Source organism: Sciurus carolinensis, chromosome 16, assembly GCF_902686445.1.
Source record: "Sciurus carolinensis chromosome 16, mSciCar1.2, whole genome shotgun sequence".
Classification (NCBI taxonomy): Eukaryota; Metazoa; Chordata; class Mammalia; order Rodentia; family Sciuridae; genus Sciurus; species Sciurus carolinensis.
In genome coordinates this window covers 32,199,907-32,221,135 of record NC_062228.1, presented here as the reverse complement: position 1 = coordinate 32,221,135, position 21,229 = coordinate 32,199,907, and the positions used below count along the sequence as shown (strand labels likewise).

Genomic DNA, 21,229 nt, shown 5'->3' with positions numbered 1-21,229 from the left:
GACTTTTTTCTTTTAAATATGCATGTGCTTTTAAATGCCTAAAAGACTAATTAAATAAAGAATATGTTGACCTCACTGGGTTGAGGCCCAGTTTCAGAGTCAGATTATATAACCCTGCTGCATCGGGAATTCTCCAGCAATGCGGCTCTGAGCCGCCTGGAAAAAAAAAAACAACAAAAAAAAAACTCGCCACTGAATCAAGTGAAATGAAACCAGAACAGTTAAAGCTGAAATCTAAATCCAAATATCCTGCTTAAGGAAACTTACCTGTCAGGATGACATCTCCAATGACAACATTTTTTTTTTTTTTGAGGAGTGGGTTGTGAAGGGTAGAGAGACTAAATAACATTCTCACACAAGTAATGGATATTGGGGAAATATCTAGGGTCTCCAAATTTGAAAAGAAAAGGAAACATAGGCCCATGCAAACCTGTTTCTGTTGTGCCTTTTTACAATTTCTTATTTAGAGAAAGATACTAGCTCACATACACAATTTACTGGTACCTGGGGAAATGTTAAAATACATTTAGGAGCCTGGCTAAATAGAAATGCACTCTAAAAACACAGACACAGTATGCTGTTTTATCTGTTGCAAAAAAAAAATGTATTTGATTACTTGAGTAAAATTACAGTATCTCTGTTGTTAGTAAGTATTAAATGTTAAAGAAAATTGGACCCCCCCTTTCCTTTCAACTTTCCAAGAAAGTGCATGTAACAGTCCAATTTTTTTTTTCTTCCATACCTAATACAAAATAAACAAACACTATACCTGCTCTCTTGATCAAGAAGAAGCATTTGCTCTTGTAAGGAACATATGTACATTTTAATGAAAGTGATATTTCTTATTGTATATACAAGAGCATCTACATTTTCTCCACTGAAGGTTGTTCAAGATGCTATACTTAGCAGCATTGTGAAATTCCAGCACACATTTTCTATTGTGAATATACCTACAAGGCAAAATGTTACGTCTCAGTTTCAACTACCAAAACAACACTTGATTTTTTTTTTCTCTAAAGAATTCTGCGTGCTTATTACTGTACAGAAACTTATTAACATTGAAGAGACTCAAGTAAAAAGCACAATACAAATAGCAGTTCAAAACGGAAATGATTAAATCTACAAAACAAAAAAAGCAGGTTGAATTTTAGAATAAAAATGGAACAAAACAAAAAAACAAAACAACAAAAAAAAACCCCCAAACCTTTCGAAGAACCACACTGTTCAGTCTGTACTTTCAGTTCTTTCCTTAAATCTGTTTTGAAAGATTAGACAATGTGTTTGCTGATAAAATTTTCCAGCAGGATCAAAGTGTACATTTATATACAGACTTTATTAGAGACCTAATGCATCACTGAGGCATCGCCTCAACACCAGGTTCATATTAAACTGGATATAGAAAATAAGTTAATGCCAGATTAAGACCGCCTAGCAGGGCAACTTGCAATTGCCATAAATGTTACAGCAAGTTTATAGCACTCTAGTCAATTAGTATTTAGTCCAAAATACAGAAGACCAAAGTTAATGCTTGCATTCTGTTCGCAAAGCAAGGTTATATCACTAATAAATAAGCTTTCTTAGAACTCTAGAAGTTGAACAAGGTACAAAAGAATGTCTTCATAATGTTGTAGTTCATAGACCCCGGGGACCAAAGGTAGGGGGATGGGGCAAGGAGTAGGAGGCCACCATAGGTCACATTCTGAACAGGAATGCTATGTCTCCAGCAGGCTGCTGCTTTAACTTGTGACGATCTCTTTGCTGTCCTCCACGAAGCGGGTGAAGCGGAAGTTGGTTCCGTTCTCGCTGCTTGCCATCTTCTCCAGGCCGGCCAGAGGAGCGCTAGGCTCTGAGTTCTGGAGCTTCTCCAGATTTCCCGTCAGCCCGCTAATAGGTGAGCTGCTCCCACTGCCGAGGCTTCCAGGAATTGGAGGGATGCCACCATTCTGAATGACAGAGATCTCGTTGGCCTTCATGGCCAGCCCGTTGGAGAGCGCTGCTGCATACTGATTCCAGAAACTGGAAGGATCTCCGCTTCCTGACCTCGCCGCCAAATCCTTCTGGAACATTTCTGGGAACTTGACAGGATTGCCTCCTAGAAATGTCATGGGGCCATCCACAGAGAGCCGCCGGCCCCGCCGCGCAGGGGTGCTGTTCCACATATGCGTGCCCATGTGTACCTGAGGTATGGGGTGGGAGTGGCAGTGGGGGGACAAAAAGAAAGAAAGAAGACAGAGAAGCTTAATAGTTGAATCTGTCTCACCTCATATCCCAACACTCGACAATGCAAGTGGCCTAAATGTCCATTCTTATTATATGACAGACAGTGGAGAAGGTAACGGGAACCATCCACTCCCGTGGACTAGTAATAACGTGTTGGGTCTCAGCAGCCTGGGCTGTCTTTCGTCTCTCTGGGCAAGATGTCTTGCTTACTCTTTTTTTATTACCCGTATTTAGCTTATAATGGCCTCAAGCAGGCCAGTCAGTCGCAGATAGCTCCTTTCAGGGTTAGAATTGTTATGTCCACTCTCATTGCAATGGTAAGTATTGTATCTGACACCCTTTACCCTATAAACGTCCTTTTCAGATGGAAAGAAAGTACCCCTCACTGATTACCCATTGGAGGGCCCGGCATATGGAGAGAAAAGCCAGAAAGTAATTATTCATCTTGCATTACTGGCAGCGATCTCCAGAGAAATACTCTGTCAACAGAAAAATGTACACAGTAAGAGCGCTCAACTGTTGCTCTAGAATGTAAGCATATTTGCTTTATTTCCAACACATATCAGTAGGAAATGTTGTACAATCAATTATCATAATACCCATTAGCAGAGCAGTGACGTTATTGTTTCTAGAAAAACAAACCATGCTGGACTGCATGGTTATGAAAAATAGCTGCATACGCCAAGGAGAACCGTAATTATTAAGTGATACGGGCAGCACACAGGCCACATGGAGGTCTTTAATCAATACCCCATGGCAACACCAGGCTGTCTTATTTGGTAGGTAAAGCAATTCATTTGGTGCACTTAGCGAGACAACAGAGAGAGGCCGCTGCTTTGCTTAGGTACCAAATTATTCAAGGCACTGTGACACGTAGCAAGCTGCAGGCTGCCCTCCTTTCTGCCACTACCCCGACCCTCGCAGGCACCCCTATCTCTCCCCAGCCAGCTGCGTGCAGCAGGTTCCCTTCGGGAAATGCTTTCCCCGTGGGTCTGGGCCAGTGACTCCAGCAGCATGCACTAGAGAGAACCCCTGGCGGTGAGGTGGGCTGAGGGGACAGGCGAGGGGCAGGTGAGAGTGGGGTACCTTAAGATTGCCTTTTGTAGTGAATGCTCTGCCACAAATAGTGCAAGCGAAGGGCTTCTCTCCAGTGTGAGTTCTCTCATGAATCTGCAGGGCGCTGGACGAGGAGAAGGTTTTGCCACACGTGTTGCAATAGTGCTGTTTGGGAGTTCTCCGGGGCAGAGTGGGGAGCAGGACCGGGGACGAGGCAGAGGATGACAGAGGCCCAGAAGGGACGTGACTGGTGGGGGTGTCCTTACTGTCCTGAGGAGAAACATGCACAAAGCCGTTGACCTCTGTTTTGATGAGAGATGACAAAGAGTTGGCAGGAATCACCGCAGAGTTCTGATTGGGGCCAAGGTTGGAACTGGGCTCAAAGAGCTGCGAGGGTAGATCTCGCATCTGATGTGTCAACATGTGCTGCTTCAAATTACCCTTTGTGGAAAAGCCACGATTGCAAACTGTGCAAATAAACGGTCTCTCTTTGGTATGACTTCTATAGTGAATGTCCAAGGCACTCTGACAAGCAAAGGTTTTGCCACAAATGTCGCAAGCAGTATTTTTAAATTTACCCCTGTCCCTGAAAGGGAAGAGGATTCCCAAAGAATCTTCTTTGATGATTTTCTCTGCGTGACTCGATGTCAGATCCAAAGCGCCCCCATTCACTGGGGTGGGGGACAGACCATTGGCGAACTCGCTTGGTCCTGCTCTCTGTGGCTTCTCCTCGACGCTGGGTGACTTGTGGAATTCCTGGGTGCTGTTGGATGGGGACAGAGCCTGCATGGAAGAGGTAGACTCTGAGATGGCTGGGCTGCCCGCGCTTTGGCTCTCCATGTCACCACCCACAGAGGACGAATCGTTGGTCAGCACGTCCCCCTCGACAGACCCGTTCTCCACTGACTTGAGGCTGGCCTGAAGCTGCTCGGCCAGGCCGGCATTGATCATCTTCATCTGATTTTCCAAAGCAGCGATGCTCGACATCTCCAGGGGCAAAGGGGAAGAAGACAAGCTGTCCTGGGATGCATCCGCCGACTTGGGCGTATCTGGGATGCTGCCCTCAGGACAGTCTTCCATGTTGTCATCCGAGAAGTTGTCTAGGTCATCGAAATTTTTCTCATCAAAGGAGCCTGTGTCAGACTCCATGGACTCAGGGTAGCTGTCGGGGACGGGGGTGTTGGGGATCTGGCCTCCCATGTGCATTCGAATGTGCTGCTGCAAGACCACAGCATTGGTGAACTTCTTCTGGCAGATGGGGCAGGAGTGCTGGACTCTGAGAGGGGGCATAGCCCGATGGACACTGTAGTGGGTTTTAAGGTTCCCTTTCGTGGTGAAAGCCCGGCCGCAGATCTTACACTTAAAGGGCCTCTCCCCAGTGTGTGTCCGGTAGTGCATTTTCAGGGCACTTTGACAGCTGAGAACACGGTGGCAGATGATGCACTCGTTGGGGTCAGTGGCCTTCTTGTCGATATTTTCTACCAGTTGCTGCAATTTGGATGTCTCTGATGCCTGGGCTGAGTCCAAGAGTCCCCCGAAAGGAAACTTGGCCTTGAACTGCTCTGACATGAGCGGCAACAAAGGGTTGGTGAAGGTGGCGGCACCTCCCGGGCCACCGTTGGCTGCTGGGGAGCTCAGGGTGCTGTTGCTTGCTGTCGGGACAGAGTTGGTGGCCAGGCCACTTTCTTCACTTTTGCCACCGGAGGGTGGCAGAGTGGACCCCTCAGCTTCCTCCGGGAGCCCACCCAGGTTTCTTGTGGCCAGATCGGGGGCCCCAGAGTCACTTTTGACTGAGCCCGGGGGGCTGGCAGCAGAATGGCTGATGGGGATCGGGGCTGGCTCTTCCGTCTTGATAAAGGGCGTGAGGCTCGGGAGGGTCGGGGGTAATGGCAGGCCGACGGAAGTGGTCAGAGTGGGCAGGACTGGCTTGGTGTCGAGCCAGCTGGTGACTGGCTTCTCTGGAGGGATGGACATGCCGTACGGGATGCCAGTACTCGTGGGGATGTTGTCCAAATGCTCAGGCACGGGATAGGGGTTCATCTGGATGTGAGGGTACTTCTCTTTGTGGCGCTGGAAGTGGACTTTCAGGTTCCCCTTAGTGGAGAACCTGTTCCCGCAGATGTTGCACTTGAACGGCCTTTCTCCCGTGTGGGAACGCAAGTGGATCTGCAAGGCACTGTCGCTCCCGAAGACCTTCGCGCAGAACCTGCACTTGTGTTTGAAGAACGCCTCGTCGGAAGTACTTTTCGCTTCGAAGGCAGTGACATTTGGTGGCTTGCTTTTTCTTTGCTGGGCCAAGGCAGACAAGGAGTTTAAATCCTCTGCAGTTGTTCCAATGTTGGGCAAAGGGCTGGGGAAAACCGCGTTAGCAGGGGTCGGCTGAGGTAGAAGTGGATTAGATGCAGGACTTAATAAACTGCTTATTGCAAAAGCTGGTGAGGATGACGCTGAGACTGCTGGGTTGCTGACATGGGAGGCACCAGCGCTCGAAGCCACTTTTTCAGAGGACGGGGTGGTAACTGCTGCCGCCAACATGTTAATATTGGGAGAAGTGCCACTGCTGGGTGGAATGGTGGTGTTGCCAGAACTGCTCTGAGGTAGCTGGATTGGGGGGAGCTGCTTCACACCGCTAATGCTGGCAGATTGGCTAGCGAGGCTCTGTGCTAATCCAGCTGCTGCCGCCAGCTGCTGAGATAGATGGGAACTGAGCGTGGACAAGGGGTTGGCAGATGTTCGTAAAGTACCTTGAGAAGGACCAGAAGATGTTGGCAAGTCTGCGTTCTGAGAGGCCAACAGCAATATTTGGTGACGAATCTGCTCGATCAGTTGCAGCTGGTGGATCTGCTGCTGCTGCAGCGCCAGGAGCTGCTCCATGAGGGCCGGCACGGCCAGCTTGCCTCCCGACGCCCCACTGCACCTCGCTTCCTGGGAGAACTGGGCCACCGCCACCTTGGTGCTCTGGAGGTTCTCGATGATGACGTTGCTGTTGATCACGGAGAAGTTGCCCAGTGTCGTCAGGTCCCCGAGTTGAGGTAGAGAGGTTGTGATCGCTGAGGTACCTGTGGAGTTGCTGCCGTCGCAGTGCGGGGCGGTGCTGCCGGTGGCCCCGCTCACGCTGCTGCTGCTGCTGCTGCTGCTGTTGCTGCTGCTGCTGCTGTTGGCGACCGGGGCCTCCACCTCCATGGACTCTTCCCTGTCAAGTCCCTTGTGTTCTGAAAGGTCGCTGCAGTCTAGTTGATCTGTTTTGTTCACTGTGTCTTTCATTTGTTCATCAGGATTATCAGGAGGGGGACTGGGAGAGAAGGTTTCGGGTGGGGAAGCTGGGTTTTCATTTACGATCAAAACTAATTGATTTTTAGTGCAGTTCTTCTTGTGGAGCAGAAGATCTGATAATTCAAAGAACTCGGCACAGCACCGGCCGCAGACGTGGGCATCCTTGCTCTTAGTGGGGCGGCTTGGTTGACCCTTCTCCGTGTCTCCTACAAACAGCAAAGGGTGCAGGGTTAGAAAGGGAACCAGGTCTCGTTGACATCTATAACTTCGAAGCAAAAAAAAAAAAAAAAAGGTTAGTTGTTTTCTAACTGCAAAACTCAAAACCTGTAGTCCCTGAAAACCAATCAATATTACCTAGGAAGGCTCATCATTAATTTTTAAGGGTGTGGAGGAGTCCCTATCCATCTAGTATCACAGCTAGCCATGGCCTTCAGCTAATTCATCAAAATATAAAATACTATGAATGGAAGACATTGGTACATAATGAAATTCCATAGCAAAATATTGATTTCCAATATTTTATATACCCGATTGTCTGCCCGTCCAGAGAGGGTCCAGCAACCATTCTGAGGACTTATTAGGCTCCTGAGTTTCTGTCAACCTTATTCATTTTCAACCGATTCAAAGATATCTGTGACAGTTTGTTCTGTCACTAAACTAATTTGTAGTCATTCAGGTTCCAATCAGTTGTTGACAAGGGGGAAAAAAAATGCATATCACCAAGCTGTGGACTGACAACGTGAAAATCACCTCAAAGCCCCCACCTCCAACCTGAGCAAAGTCTGATCCGTGACAAACACACTTTAGTCACATCAGTAACAAATCCTCCAGGGCGCTCCTCAAGACTCACTTGAACACAAAAGGGAAAGCAACACACACACAATGCAGAGAAACACAATGATCATAATCTGTTACAAGGTCTGCCTGGCACCTATATATCACCCTGTGGCATGTTTATTTTTAAAATTAAAGAATGCAACCCTGGCTACCATTCCACTAATAAGGAAAATAGGCCTCTGTGCTCCAAATGGCAATATCACGCCTCTAAATATTTCATCAAAAGTGTTTTATCTGTAAAACCTGGCATGAGATTTACATTTCTGATTAGATATCAACTTCAGGGGAGCTCTCCCATTCTGTAAGAAATCATGCTTGGGGCAGAGTTTGGAAATGCTTTGCAATTCTCCTTGAACTGAATGCCTTTAAAAACAGTTTGCTCTTAACTGTTATCAATTGTTTAACAGATTGTCCTGAACCTTTTCTTATAAAAATCCCTTTATTTCATGTTTGTTTCCACTGGTTGCTCAGATGTCTCCTCACTAAGATCCATTTGTAAATTAAACATAAAAATCTCCAACTCCAAGCTAACATCCTATTCAAAGACAGGATGGCGTCCCATTGTTTGCCCAGCATGGGGAACACCAACTTCTGTTGTACAAATGGTGTGTGGTCATCTCCGAAGGCTGTGGAGGGAAAAAAAAAAAAAAAAAAAAAAAAAAACTGTTTAATTCAAGGATTACCTCCCTGCATGCTTTTCTGCAGAACTGAATCAGATAATAGGTAGTTTCCATGACTTCCAAATTGAATCTCCCAGAAAACTTGCAGGGAAAAGAGTAATTGCAGATATGAATACATGCAAAATCAAAATGCTGCCTTTTTTTTTTTTTTCAGTAAACTTAAGAGTCTACTCAAAAGAGTCAGCTGTTTGCCTTTTTCTATTAAGCATCTAAAAAGCTTGAGGAGTTCTGTATCTCAGAAAATACAACTAACATCCTAGTATTAACTTTTGAAAATTTCTTAACTCTATCTGCCTAAAGTAAAGCTGAGGTTGATCAGAACCCCTGGCAAAGTATGCCAAATGTATGCACACTCGATTCACTGGGAGTGTTATTTTAGTAGCTAAGTTATACTTAATAAGCTAGCTTTCCTAATACCCATCTTTTAATCTCCATGAGGTTAGAGTGCAAAACGCATTAACAACACCAAACAAACCGTAGTTGTAGCAGAAAATACCAATAATGATCCAGTTTTAATTTAATGTTTAATCATCCTAATTGGCACCAGATTCCTATGCACATTTAAGGTGCTGCTTTTCTCTCTCTCCCCCTGCCTTAAAATAATACAAACAAAATATTAAATGAAATTTGCTAAAGTTATGTTGCTTAACTTGTGACAAAAATAATGTGACAAAAATTCTGTTTAAAGCTTCTTATTTTGACAACCAATTTTAAATGATGCATCCATTTCAGATGCTTATTTTAAACTAGGAAATGCAATTCCTAATATATTCAACAGAAATGTTATTTCTTTCTCTTTGCACATTTCCATATGTAATGGTTATGTTTCCATCTACTTTTACAGCCAATTATGAAGGAACAAAAGCTATTCTGTTTGTTCACACATTTTCAACAAAATGCATTAAAACTATTATGTCAGCATGTTCTATTAAGCTCTGCATTCAGTGGAAAATACTTTTCAACCAGCTCACATTTATCAAAACATAAAGCCACTTTAAAACACAGTTTTGCTTGGTCAGCTGGGCTTAGACAAATAATGACAGATTCAGAACTAAATAACTAGCAAAGGGAATCAGAAAACTGACTTCATCAATTGTACACATTACAATGTAGTTGCTTCAAATATTTAGCACATCTGTGCTCACGATTAAAGAGCATTTTAATTCTTTATAACTTGCAAACATCTGATATTCTCATAATATATAGAGAAAATAAAAAGGAAGGTTATTTTACAGAATTCAGCTGATCATTACCTTCCTGCACTCCAGTTCTGTGTTTGTGCTGCTTTGAGACTCACTTGAGAATTTTCAAGTTTTTCAATGAACATTTTTATATTTCAGATTGTGCTAACTGGAAAATATGGATGCTTAAAACTGAATTCTGGCTTGCTTCTTAAGAAAGACTGTGTTAAAAAGCTGACCATGTTTTAGCTTAGATTTTCACAGCATTTTAATAAGCTGACATTTGATCTTACTATAGAGTCAACTAATTTAATTTCCTGATGTTTATGAACACCCCAACCCCCCCAAAATCCTGGTATCTATTTTGATTTATTTTAAAAGCAGGTGTCACTACACTGTAATAATACCTAACTTTAAATCTACCTGCATTCTGAATAGAATTCTAACGAAACAACTTTCAAAGAAATAAGACAAAACACAAGGACTAGCAGGAATCTTTAACTACCAGAAGAAATACTTCAAGTTGTTTGTAATAAGACACACACACACACACACACACACAGAGGAACATGTTCTAATTCATTTTTCCGATCCTACCCTCTGCTATCTTGTATCTTTCTCAATAATCTGTTACACAGGATTGCAACTGGTGACCTCATTATAGTAAATACAGTTGTCTTGTTCCTTGTACTATGCTGAAAATAACATTCCAGTTTCTTTTCTATGGATTTTGCATACAAATTAATTTTGTAATTCTAGTCGAACAGAAACATTTAAGACACAGTGGTTTTCTAAGTATATACACACAAGATGTTTGCTGGGCCTTTTGGTGGGGAAGGAGGTGATCTTATACTGCCACCAAATTTCTACTAAAACCCCAGATGTTTTAGTTCTTGTTGTATCATACAGGTACTTGAAGTTGAACTCAAATTCATCAGTTTTTCACCATCTGAACCAAACATTGCAGAATCGGAAGCAGAAAATTGAAGTGTTCTAACATTATCTGTCTACTGAGAAAATAAAAATAAAACTACACTCCACATAGAAAGATTTAGCCAGCCAGAAAAGGAAAAAAACAAACACACACACACACACACACACACACACACACACACACACACCACCACCATCTCTACCAGATTTAGTTTTCTTTTTTGGAGCTCCTCAGAGCTCCTCAGAAAGACACTTCACTATACTTCCCATCACCTTAAGACTGCATTAACATCTTAAAAATAAAAACCTTTCACAATAGTGGGGTTGGAGCTCATAATTTTAACAGGCTGTTCCTTTTGGGGAGAAGGTTATCACAAATGTATTTGAACGAACCTTTTTTTTTTTTTTTTTTTTTTTTTTTCCTTTTCTTTGCACAGACCCAGGAAAAGGCTCCATCCAAATGTCCAACTTAAGATTCCAAAGAAGTTGTAAACATTACAGCATATGCTGTGCATATTTTCTGTAAGGTCTAGAGTTTCCTCTGTGCAATGTGCAAGCTAATGACAAAGTGATGCCCCCTCCCCTTTCAAGTTCTCTCAGTGTGTTGGCCAGGATTAGTGTGTTCTCGCGTGGAAGACTACAAGAGAAATCTCTGAAAAAAATAACAACCCGGACAAGACACTCCTTTTAAAGAAGCGATGCAAGCCCACCTCATTCACACAATAAATGAAAGGGGGGAACATCTTCCCCACGGATGAATCAAAGTGAACACTAGATGGGGTTCCAGTTGCAAGAGTTTGTTCAAAAACTTCTTTGTGGCTTTCCTATTCCAGTGACGCGTAAAAGAGAGACTCCTTAAGGCGAGATCTAAACTCTGACTACATAAACATTGGCAAAGGCACAAGAAACTAAATCCCTGTTGTTTGAGGGTAAAGCTGAGCTATGGGAACTACCTGTCAATCTTCCCCTTTGGGGGTCTGGCATCTGAGGGTGACAGGGGAATAAGGTTAGGAAAAGAAGCCAAGCTGATAAGGTGAAACTAAAATAAACTACTAACTTCCTGCTAAGTGACTAGCAAGACTCAATTTGGGGGTCACTGGGAAGATACTGAAGGACATATTATGATCTGGACCTTGTCACCTTTGCATGGGAGGAGGCTAGCAAAGGTTAAAACAGCTCAACACATCTAGGTTTTCTAAAGCCTGGCACAGACTTTTTTCTCTTGCGGGGAGGGGGGGTCAGTTCTTAGGTTAATTTACCATCTCTTTCACTAAACTGCTAAACTACTTCAGGTTTTGACCATCTAAGAAATACAGGGCTCTCTGCACCAGGATATGTCTTAGAAAAACTGAGTTTAGTCTCTAGGAGAAATTTGTGCTGGTACTACACAGAGCTTTGGCTTTTAACAATTACAAAACATGTAACCTGCCTGCCTATTTCTTCCCTAGATTCTGGTAAAATCTCCACAATAAAAACATGGGTTTCTGCCTTCTAAAGGACTGTTGGTAAAGACAACTTGATACTTCCAAAAGTAGAAAGAAAAGAAATAGAGACCCCAAAGAATAACCTATAATTTAGCACTTCTGCCTAGGAAGCATGGGGGAAATGATGTGAAATAAAGCACCAAACATTCAGTATCACAAATTCATTTTCACACTGACTGTCTCATGCTTTTTTTTTTTTTTTTAAACATTTTAGGAAGTATCTGCAGCCCGAAACACATCTCAAAAGACAGTTTGCATTTTCTTATCCAGAATCTTCCATTATGCCAAACTTAAAATAGGCCTGATTAAACATGAATTCTTTCCAACTGCCTTATCTTGCAGGTGTCGGTTTTTCAAAAAAAGCAATTAATTATAGTTCTCTCTAACCTTTTGGGCCCAGGAATCAATGTGTTGCCATTAAGCTGCTCACAATGAGTAAATTACTTTGGTAAATAATAGAATTTCATTATTAATATAAATAAGAGGGATTTTTATGATACTTCATAAAGAGAGTTAGTGTTTTATCTGCAATTCATAAAGTTTTTATTTTTCTTCCAATAGTACAGTTTTCTTGAAAAAACTAAGCACCAAAATACTTAATTAATGAATGGACCCTGAACAGGCCCACCGTGTAGTTACAGGAATCTTAAAAATACCACCAAAGGAAGAAAAACCCAATATACACATATGCTTGAAGTCCAAAGCTACAGGAAAGAACCCACATATGAAATCACTAGATTCTCATGTTCCCTCTCATCAGAATGATCTATCTTGGTAAATAATCTTCCCAGAGGCGGTCATCTTCCCACCAAGTAACTCGAGACTTGTTGAATATCATTTGAGACAAGTCATGTTTGCCATAATCTTGGTTTTATAAGAAAACAAAAATTGTCAAGTTTATTTTAGAGTGTTTCCAGTATTACAGTTGCACTAACGTAGGAGAAAATATCAACATTCTCAGATCCACCAAATAATCTTGTTTTCTCGAACTGGTTGCAATGAAGCCATCCTTGTGGCTGTTTAGCACTCCTTGGGCTTTCTTTGTAAGTAAGCGCATTCACACACACACACACACACACACACAAGGACACACAACACAGCAAGAGAATCACTCTTTTAGGGCTACTGTAACTGGGGTCTACAAACTTTTCTAGGTTTCTCTCTGGGTAGAAGTCATAAAATTTGAGTTCGCGGCATATAAGAAGAACATAAACCTGATTTAATTTGGTAATGTTTGACAGGTACGTCATTTGCTGTATTTTCAGAACATCTCAAGATACAAGAAAAAGTAATCACGATGTTCGAAGAGGGGTTTGCCTTCCAAGAATTTAATAACCTTGCTACATGCAACATAATAAAACACCAACAACTCCTTGAAGTGAGTGTTCTGAGTGGGGAGGAGGATGGAGATTGTTGAATCCGTTGCAGAGAGGTGACTTTTTAAAAGTAACCTTGAGCTATGGCATGAACTTTCAATTGCATTTATCTCACGACTATTCCCAAATAAAAAGAACTGGGGTATGTTAGGCCCTCCTGCACGTCACGCGTTAGGTAGGATTACTTGTGTACTAATATTATTACAACACACTAAATCCTGTAACCCTATTACAAAATCTACCCTCTAGGCAACTTCTCCCCAAACTTATTGTTCAACCATGTAAAAACAGTCATAACCTAAAACCATTACTACTGAAGAAAAAGAGGAGGGGGTGGGGAGAGGTGAGGAAAGGGGCCGGGAGGGGGATATTTCCTAGGGTGCCTCTAACAGTTTACTGCTTTTTTAGCACAATGAACTAGCTTTTAGGAATAAAATAAAGAAAGGAAGGAAGAAAGAGAAAGAACTTAAAAGAAAAAGAAAAAAGAGAAAGAAAGGAAACTTGATTCAGTTACTTAATTAACTTACCTCAAAGCTCAAATAAACTAAAAAAATAGTACTAATAAATAATAATGGTAAGAGGCAGTGAACTCCTTTTATGCTATCGCTTTATGAGAAGCCTTAACTATTAAAAATTCCAGATCCCGAAGGTGAAAGGCAAAAAACTAGCAAGCATCATTTCTTCCGAAGCCCGAGTCATTATTATTATTATTATTGGTGAAAAATGAAAAAAAAATCAGTACATATTTACAAAGTGTACTAAAAAATTCTGTCTTCTCTTCGGTTTGGTTTTTCGTATAGAGATTGTTAGCTTTTTTAAACAGTATTAGGGTGCCAAAGGTCTTACCAGAAACTTTAGGAAAGACTGAGTTGGGGGCGAGAAGCCTAAGAAACCAGCTGAGAAAACCCAGAAAAATACTCGAGTAGTTGCTGAGGCCTTGGGTAATTTCACCTCGGTTTACCCTGCAAGCCCGGGCTCCTTTTGGGGTAGAAAGTGGGATTTTAAGGGTTCTTTCCACAGGACTGAGAAATCGCAGAGACAAGGCTTCAAGCTTGAGAAAGTGCTGGGAGGCAGCGAATGCTGTAAGCAGTCTTCTCAATCGGTCTCAAGTCTCCCAATTTTCTACAGGGATCCCACGTCAGGAGTTCCCTTTCTCGACATCCAGGTAAAGGGAGGGGGGGGGGGTCTCTGCTTCTCTGCCGGGTTCTGCACTGGTCCCCGCGCCCCAGATCTTTTGAAAGGCAGGCCTCTGGGGAAGGAGCGCTGCGACCGTGGGGCCCGGACGGCCGCAGAGTTTGGTGGACCGAGGTGCCGACCTAAGGGCAGGCTCGGGCGCTGTATGGAGATCCATCTCTCTCTTCCATACCCCAAAATGTCCCCGGGGACGTGAGCATCCCTAGAGGCATCTAGAGCCGCGGAACCCAGGCCGAGGTTGCCCCTCGTCCTCCCCGTAGCTGAGGGACAAGAATCTTGCCGGAATGACCCGAGGGCGGGCGCCGCTCCATCGCCTCCAGCGTTAGGCCTGGGAGCTCGGAGGCCCGGACAGTGAAACACCTTCGGGATCAGGAAAGAGTAGTGGGTATCCTCCCTCCGAATCCCCAGTTCCCTGCCTGGATCTCTCCTACTCTCGGCCGTGGTTCCCGCACACAAACTTTTTTCTGGACTTGTCTATTCCTTTCGGGACCATGCAGTGGTCGCCTCCATTGGAGAAAGCGCCTGCTCCTCTGTGTCAGGGGTCGTCTCCTCCGGCTGGCTACCTGCCCCTCCTCCCCAGCCCTGAAAAACTACCCTATGACTCTTTCCTTGGCCGGTCTGGAAGTATTGGGCACCACGATTCAGAGAGGACGTACACCGAATCTCAAGATTTGGGGGGACTATGGATGCATGCATTGGGAGAAAAGATGCGGGAATAAACTTGGGGAGCTGGAACTCGACACTTCACCGGGTCTCCCTGTACTGTTCAGGCAGCGACCGGCAGCCAAGAGTATCTCACCCCGGCCGCGACCCCAGGGGGTTTCGCCTCGACCCCGGTTTCTGCCTTCATACAGCTCTGAACCCACAAATGCACCCCATTTCGCCCTGCGGGCCGAGGGGGAGTGTGTGCGTGGGAAGGGGGGGCGCAGTGAGCTCCCCACACGCTCTAAGTTCAGCCACCAGCACGAAGTAAACTTCCTTCCCGCTGGCAGGAGGGCCCCAGCGGCGAGGCCGAGCCCGGGGCCCCCGGAGCGGCGCAGGGAGCGCGAGGGGCCCCGCGCCGGCAGGCACGGACGGCCTTTGCCTGCACCCACGCCCTGAGGGGCGCCGGGGTCCTGCCGCGGCTCGCGCTCCCGGGGCTCGGCTCCCTGGAAAAGCCGGGACGGAGAAGTAAGGCCGGCATTCCCTCCCTCCTCCCCTAGGAGGACACCGCAACTCCGGAAAGGTCCTGCCCCGAGATGTGCCTGCCTTCCCCGGGGCAGCGGGAAGCCCAGTGAAGGCAAATTGAAAATTAAAAAGAACAGAAAAAATATGCAGGTCGAAAACGCGAGCGGGGACGCGGTGGCGGCGGCGGCGGAGGGGCAGTGGGCGCGGGGGCCCGCCGCGTGTGCGTGGGTCCGAGTGTGCGTGTGAGTGCGTGTGTGTATGTGTGTCCGCGGCGCGGGCCGGAGCACTCACCATCTCGCCGGGGGAGCGAGGCCACTTCGGGGTCGGATTGGAAATGTTGAGGCTTCGCTTGCTTCCTCCGCGACATGCTGGCTCAAACATCAGCTGGGGCAGAATAAAAAATTACTAAAAAAAAATCTTCTCAAAATTACGGAAATCGAGCGGCGGCGGCGGCGGCGGCTCCCCCCGCCCGCCGGCCCGCCCGCCCCCTCCCCGGCTCCCCGGCCCCGGGCGCAGCGCGCATGTGTCCTGCTATAATTATGATTATCAATAATGCATTGCGATTAATCATAGAGGGGCTCTTTGAAAGGCGATTGGCACCGGGCCAGCGCTATTCAAACCCGCTCGCCTTAATCAATTAGTTCGTGATTTGCTGCAGACCCCTGTCTCTCCGCGCGCTGGCCCAATAAGCCGGCCGCGGGGCTGGCTCTGTGCGCCGCGCCGCCCGACACTGGGTTAACCCTCTTCGCGACCGCCCGGGACTCCGCGGCCGGGCCGCCGGGGGCCTGCCTCCTCGCCACTGCGCGCCCGGCGCCCCGGCCGGCGCCCCCCGCTCCTTCCCTCTCCCGCCCCCCATCCCGGGCTGGGCTGACCCAAATTAGCATGCCCTCCCCGGAATGAAGCCGCCCCGGGCGGGGGGTGGGGCCGGGTGGCGGGGGCTGGGGACCTGGGCTGCGGGCGCGCTGCGAACTTCCCAACTCTGGCGCGCCGCGCGCCGGCAGCGGGGGGAGGGAGTCCCGTGGCGGAATTTTGGGGGGAGGGCGTCCCGTTTCGTGAATGTTTCTTCGTTTCTTTAAGAGCTACCAGAAAGCAGCCCACCCCCACCCTCATAAAAAAAAAAAAAATAAGCGAGTGGGGAAGAGCCAGCCCCACGCCGGTCCGCCTCCAGCCCGCGGCCCGGCCTCCCTCCCGCCCGCCGCCTGGTTCGGCGTTCCTTCGCCCCGAGTTCTCCATGCCCTGGATCCCGGGCTCGCGGGGGCGCGGAGAAGAGGATCGAGGAAAGGTTTGGGAACGTGATGGGTTTGGGACGGGGGGAGGGGCAGCTCTCTCGCCACCCCCATCCTCCCCCTCCCAAGGGGCCCGATCCTCCAGCCTCACGCTTGCTCCCTCGCTCCCTTTCTCTACCTTGGACATTCCCAGGACAATTAGGGCTGAAGTTTTCGGGAGAAGCGCCCCAAGCCGGTGGGATAAGGGGGCGGCCCGGCTCCGCCCAGGACCCCTCCCGAACCTCCCCCCCGGCTGCCCCGGTTGGCTGCAGGGCGCGTCACTCCGCGGGGAGGCGGCGGCGGCGTTGGCGCCGCCGAGCCCCGGGCGGGTGGAGAGCCGGGACCGGCCTGGGCTCCGAGTTCAGCTCCGGCCGGGGGGAGGGGAGGGGCTGCAGCTTACCCTGCGCGCGGTAGCGCGCCCCTGGCCTGGGAGGCGCGGCTCAGCAGTCCCTGACCCTGGGCATGGCTAGTTCCCCGGACCCCTGGGCTCCCTGCCCTGGGGGAGGGGGCTTCCCTCCTGCCTTTGGGATGAGTTGGCGGTGCTGAGCCAGGAGTGAGAGGGGTGGGGGGTCCCTACCCGCTGCTCCTTGGCTGAGCTGAAGCTCGCCTCCACTTTTCCGGCATCTGCCGAGTGCGGCGCCCAAACTTTTCGCTCTATCTCGGTCTCCCGGAGCTGGGATTCAGCCACCTTACCCGCGCCCTGGAGCCAGGAGGCCTGGCCCCGCACTCCCTCTGCCGGGCTCAGGCGCCGGCGAACCTGAAGCTTGGTCCTCTGCTCAGCCTAGCTCTTCCCCTCGCGCCTCGGGGTCTGGTTGCTCCAAGGTTCCCGAAGTCCTGCACCAGAAGGACTAAACTAAACTAAACTTCGGCTGAATAATGGGGGGAGGGGGGGTGTGCAGATACACTATCCTTGCCCTATCTCGCGATCGAGAGAGGGCTCATAAGGACGCCCCAATTCCGGAGCGCTCTTGAGTCTGAGTAGTGTCATAGTCGGTTCGCGGGAAGTGGGCACCAATCACCCGAGCAGAGCTTCGGGTACTTCGGACCCATACCGCGCTCCCCTAAATGACCCTTTTCTCTTCGCTTAATTTTTTTTTTTTTTTTGGTCTAAATCTTTTGTGTGCGGTTCAGTGTTTGTTTTCTATCTGCCGACTTTTAATTGTTTTTCTTGATGTAACTTCTCCCTTCTTTCATTCTCCCTATTCGCCGCTCTTTCTACCTTTTCTTTTCTCCCTCTTATTTTCTGCCTTTGCTCGGTCACCAACACACCCTCTCGGTCTCTCTGTGTCTCGGTCTTTCCCCCTCTTCCCCGCCTCGCTCTCTTTCTCCCCAGGTCCTGTTGGGTACAGTAGATTTTGATAAAAAGACAAACGAAGCTATCAGTGGGGCTGATGTTGAAGAATGAAGATAATAATGTTTCCATAGGTGGTGCTTCAAATGCCATTATTTCTCACTGAATATTTAAAGAGATCCCTCGGCAAAGATGGATCTGTGCGCTTCTGGGGTGCGAGCCGCTCGCTTCCCCCAAACCCTGGGGAACGTGTACAGGAGCACGTGTAAATCCCGCACCCGCCCCCACTCCGCAAACAGGCGTCCTCGAAAACACACCAACCCGCACTTTCGGGTGCACAAACGCAGCCATGTGCACTTGCACCCACGTTTCCCCTCTGTGCCTGCTTTTTTAGCCTCCCGCATCTGTCTTTAACATTCTTAGCTTCTTGAAAGTCCGGGCCTCCGAGACACCGCGTGCTGTTAGGAACCTAAAGGAGTTGGCGGTCCCGCAAACCCTTTATCCCCGTTCGCGCCGCGTGCGCCGCGGGAAGCTCCCGGGAATAGCTTCACACGTGTTTGTTACTTGCTCTATGTGTGATTAAGATGGGGGGGGGGGCGCTTTCCCTCCCCCGCAAGACACCACAACAACCAACCAAACCAAATGAATAATCCAGAGCTGTTTCGCGCTTTTTAATTAAAAATGGGCGCGCAGAGACGAATTAATTGGGGAATCCAAACTTTAGTAACTTTTTTCGTTCTTTCGCTTCCTCGACGGCAAAGAGGCGGGCGTCTTGCTCTGCGCGCGGCGTCCCTGGCTAATTTCTTGTTTGTTTTCTTTCCCTCTGTGGCCGGGAAAGGAGAGGGGAGGCGGAGGAGAGGGGGATGGGAGGAAGGGGACGGTCGGAATGGCGGGGAGAGGAGAATTGGTCTTTATTGTTGGTGGCAATACATCAATTACGGGCCATTGTCTCGGGCCCAAGTTCCGTGGTTCGCTGATGCGGGCGCCGCAGTGTCAGGGAGCTGGCGGGGATCCGGGTACCACGGTGCTAAGAAATAATTAAATCAATAAAAACGAAGACAGTAGGGATAATTTTTATTTTTGAGAGGGTCGAGCGAAAGCAGCGAGTGCGAGTTAGGTGCCATAGCTAGAATTACCTCCTAGTCCAGCTTCTCCCAGAGACCTAAGCGCTCTCCCTGGGGTTGCGCCCTCCCAGTCCTGGATGGGGACAGCTGCTGTGGGAATAGCGAGGAAGAAGTTCGGACTTGCGGGTTCCTCTAGAGGGCGGGTACTTAAGGGATGATTCGTGATAGAGAATAGGGGTGACCCAAAGCGAGGCAGCAGCTGCGCCAGGGTCGCGACCTCGCGGACCGAGTGGAACCACACCCGGGGGAGGCGTTTGGCAATTCTGCAAACTGCCAGCCTGGGGGTTTGATGTCTTTCTACCAGTTTGTCCCCCTCAGTTTTCCCAAGTGAGTGCCCTCGGTGGGTTGGCGGGGCCGAGAGGCTGTGCTCCAAGGCCACAGCCGCGTTCCTAGTGAAGGGGTTTTACAGACTTCGTTCAGTTGTCGGTGCTGCGGAGGGGAGAGCGTGTTGAGGCTCCCCTGTCCGAGGTCTGATCCTTCTACCCGCTCACTTAACTTACCCAGGCCCAGTCTGACCCCGGGCCTGGGTTGAGGCCTTGTCTGGGCCCCAGACCCTCTTTCCCGTGTCACCCTCACAGGTCGGGTCTCCTACCCCAGAACTGGAGAACGCCCCCCGAGCGACCTACCCACGACCCAGCTTCCTAAGTCTTGGCCCAGGCCCCGCTGCTCCCCACCGAGGCCAGGGAAGCAGTATAGGAGGTTTCATTTTCCTGCGCCAGGCAAAAAGAGGCAAAAAGGCGGCAGCGGCGCCCGGGAGGGCGCGGGAGGAGGCGCATTGATGGTATCAACGTTATTGATGGGGAAACGTTGGGGCAGGAGCCCGGAGATCAGATTCCCAATCCCTCCCCTACCCGGAGGTGGGTGGGTCACAGCGGGCGGTGAGGGGTGTGTGTCTGTGTCTGTTTGGGGGTGGGGTACCTGGATGCACCCGCATTAGCCATCCGGGGTTTATTTGTATTTTGCGTGTCTAGAAACTTCAGGGAGGAGAACCGGGAAGAAGGGTTGAGGGGGCATGTACCCTAGTCTTTAAGGGATCTTCTAGGGTCGGCGCTAGAGTAGTGGGAGGAAGAAGTAGGCAGGAAAAAGGACATAAAGCAAAGACCAAATTTGGAAAACCCTCCGTGGGTTCCCTTATTTCCCAACCCCGGGGCTATGCTTCCGTAGGAGTTTCAGAAACTCTTTTCCTAGCCGATCTCCGGTCGCTCAAAGCCCAACTCCCTTCTGACACTACAGAGGCTTCGAACCCGAGGCCTGCGGGAGCCGTGTCTGGTGGGTGTCCCCGCCCCTGGCCGATGCTAGCTGTGCGCTCTTGGCATGCTCACTCCGCGGCAAAGTCCTGGAGGCGAAAAGGCACAAGTTTTGAGGGGGCTTCCGCTGTCCACTGCCAAAGGCTATCTCCAGACGAGAGCCGGGTGCAGCGCGAGGACCAGGTTCCCCGGCGCCGGCTCGGGCGCGAAATTCGGCCCAGGCGAGCTGAAGGTGGTCTTGGTGACCACGGGCACGCACCCCAGTCATGGATCCCAAACTGCCTGCCCGCGCAAACTTCGTCTTTCTTCCCCTGCAGGGTCATTCCCCACCGGCATTTAAAAAGTGACTTGGTTAGCGACTGCAAGTGCCTTCGGTCCACATAGAGCTTCTTGCTTTTAAATTCACTGCGCCCCGCATGCAACAGTGCCTCGCTAAGGGGTCTCTGGGTATAAAATTCCTCCCAAAGGAAAAGCCCCGAGGCAGAGAGAGTGGAAAAGACTAATCGAATTTATAAAAAGAAAACCTTTGCTTCCTTTTGGTTAAATCCCTTTGCGGTTTTCCGAGCGTGAAAAAAAAAAAAAAAAAAAAAAAAAAAGAATTATCACCAACCCCTAGAGTGTAGCTAATTCTTGGAACCTAGTAGTAGGAAGTTTTAGAGAGCCCAGCAGGGTGCACAGATTCCCATCCAGTTCAAGAAGTAGGATCTCAGGATCCAGCGAATAGTGATGAACTCTTATTAGTGACTTCAGCAGGAAACTAGGTGTGAGATCTAGGGGTCCTGTGCGCTGGCTGTGTGTGCATTTGGGAGGGACCGAGTTCCACCGGGAAACTCATTTCCATTCATTAAAGGAGATCCTCTCAAATAATTCCCTATGGGACTCCTAGACGAACTGATTTAGC

At 48.3% G+C, this 21,229-nt stretch overlaps 1 protein-coding gene across 1 annotated transcript; it reads right to left on the bottom strand.

Moving 5' to 3' along the window:
• Window positions 1-486: 486 nt before the first annotated feature.
• Window positions 487-16,475, bottom strand: Sall1 (spalt like transcription factor 1). The gene is made up of 3 exons (XM_047530110.1): window positions 15,693-16,475; window positions 3,307-6,755; window positions 487-2,177 (listed from the first exon to the last, which is right to left on the bottom strand). Exons 1-3 carry the CDS (start codon window positions 15,766-15,768, stop codon window positions 1,737-1,739), a joined length of 3,966 nt encoding a protein of 1,321 aa, XP_047386066.1. The 5' UTR covers window positions 15,769-16,475; the 3' UTR covers window positions 487-1,736.
• Between the last annotated feature and the right edge of the window lie 4,754 nt (window positions 16,476-21,229).

Bases quoted from the DNA above. Each gene is read 5' to 3' on its own strand.
- Sall1 (XM_047530110.1), bottom strand. From the start codon at position 15,768: ATGTCGCGGAGGAAGCAAGCGAAGCCTCAACATTTCCAATCCGACCCC. The intron at 6,756-15,692 runs GTGAGTGCTCCG...TGCTGTTTGTAG, and splicing joins CTCGCTCCCCCGGCGAGATG to GAGACACGGAGAAGGGTCAA. The intron at 2,178-3,306 runs GTACCCCACTCT...CCCATACCTCAG, and splicing joins CTACAAAAGGCAATCTTAAG to GTACACATGGGCACGCATAT.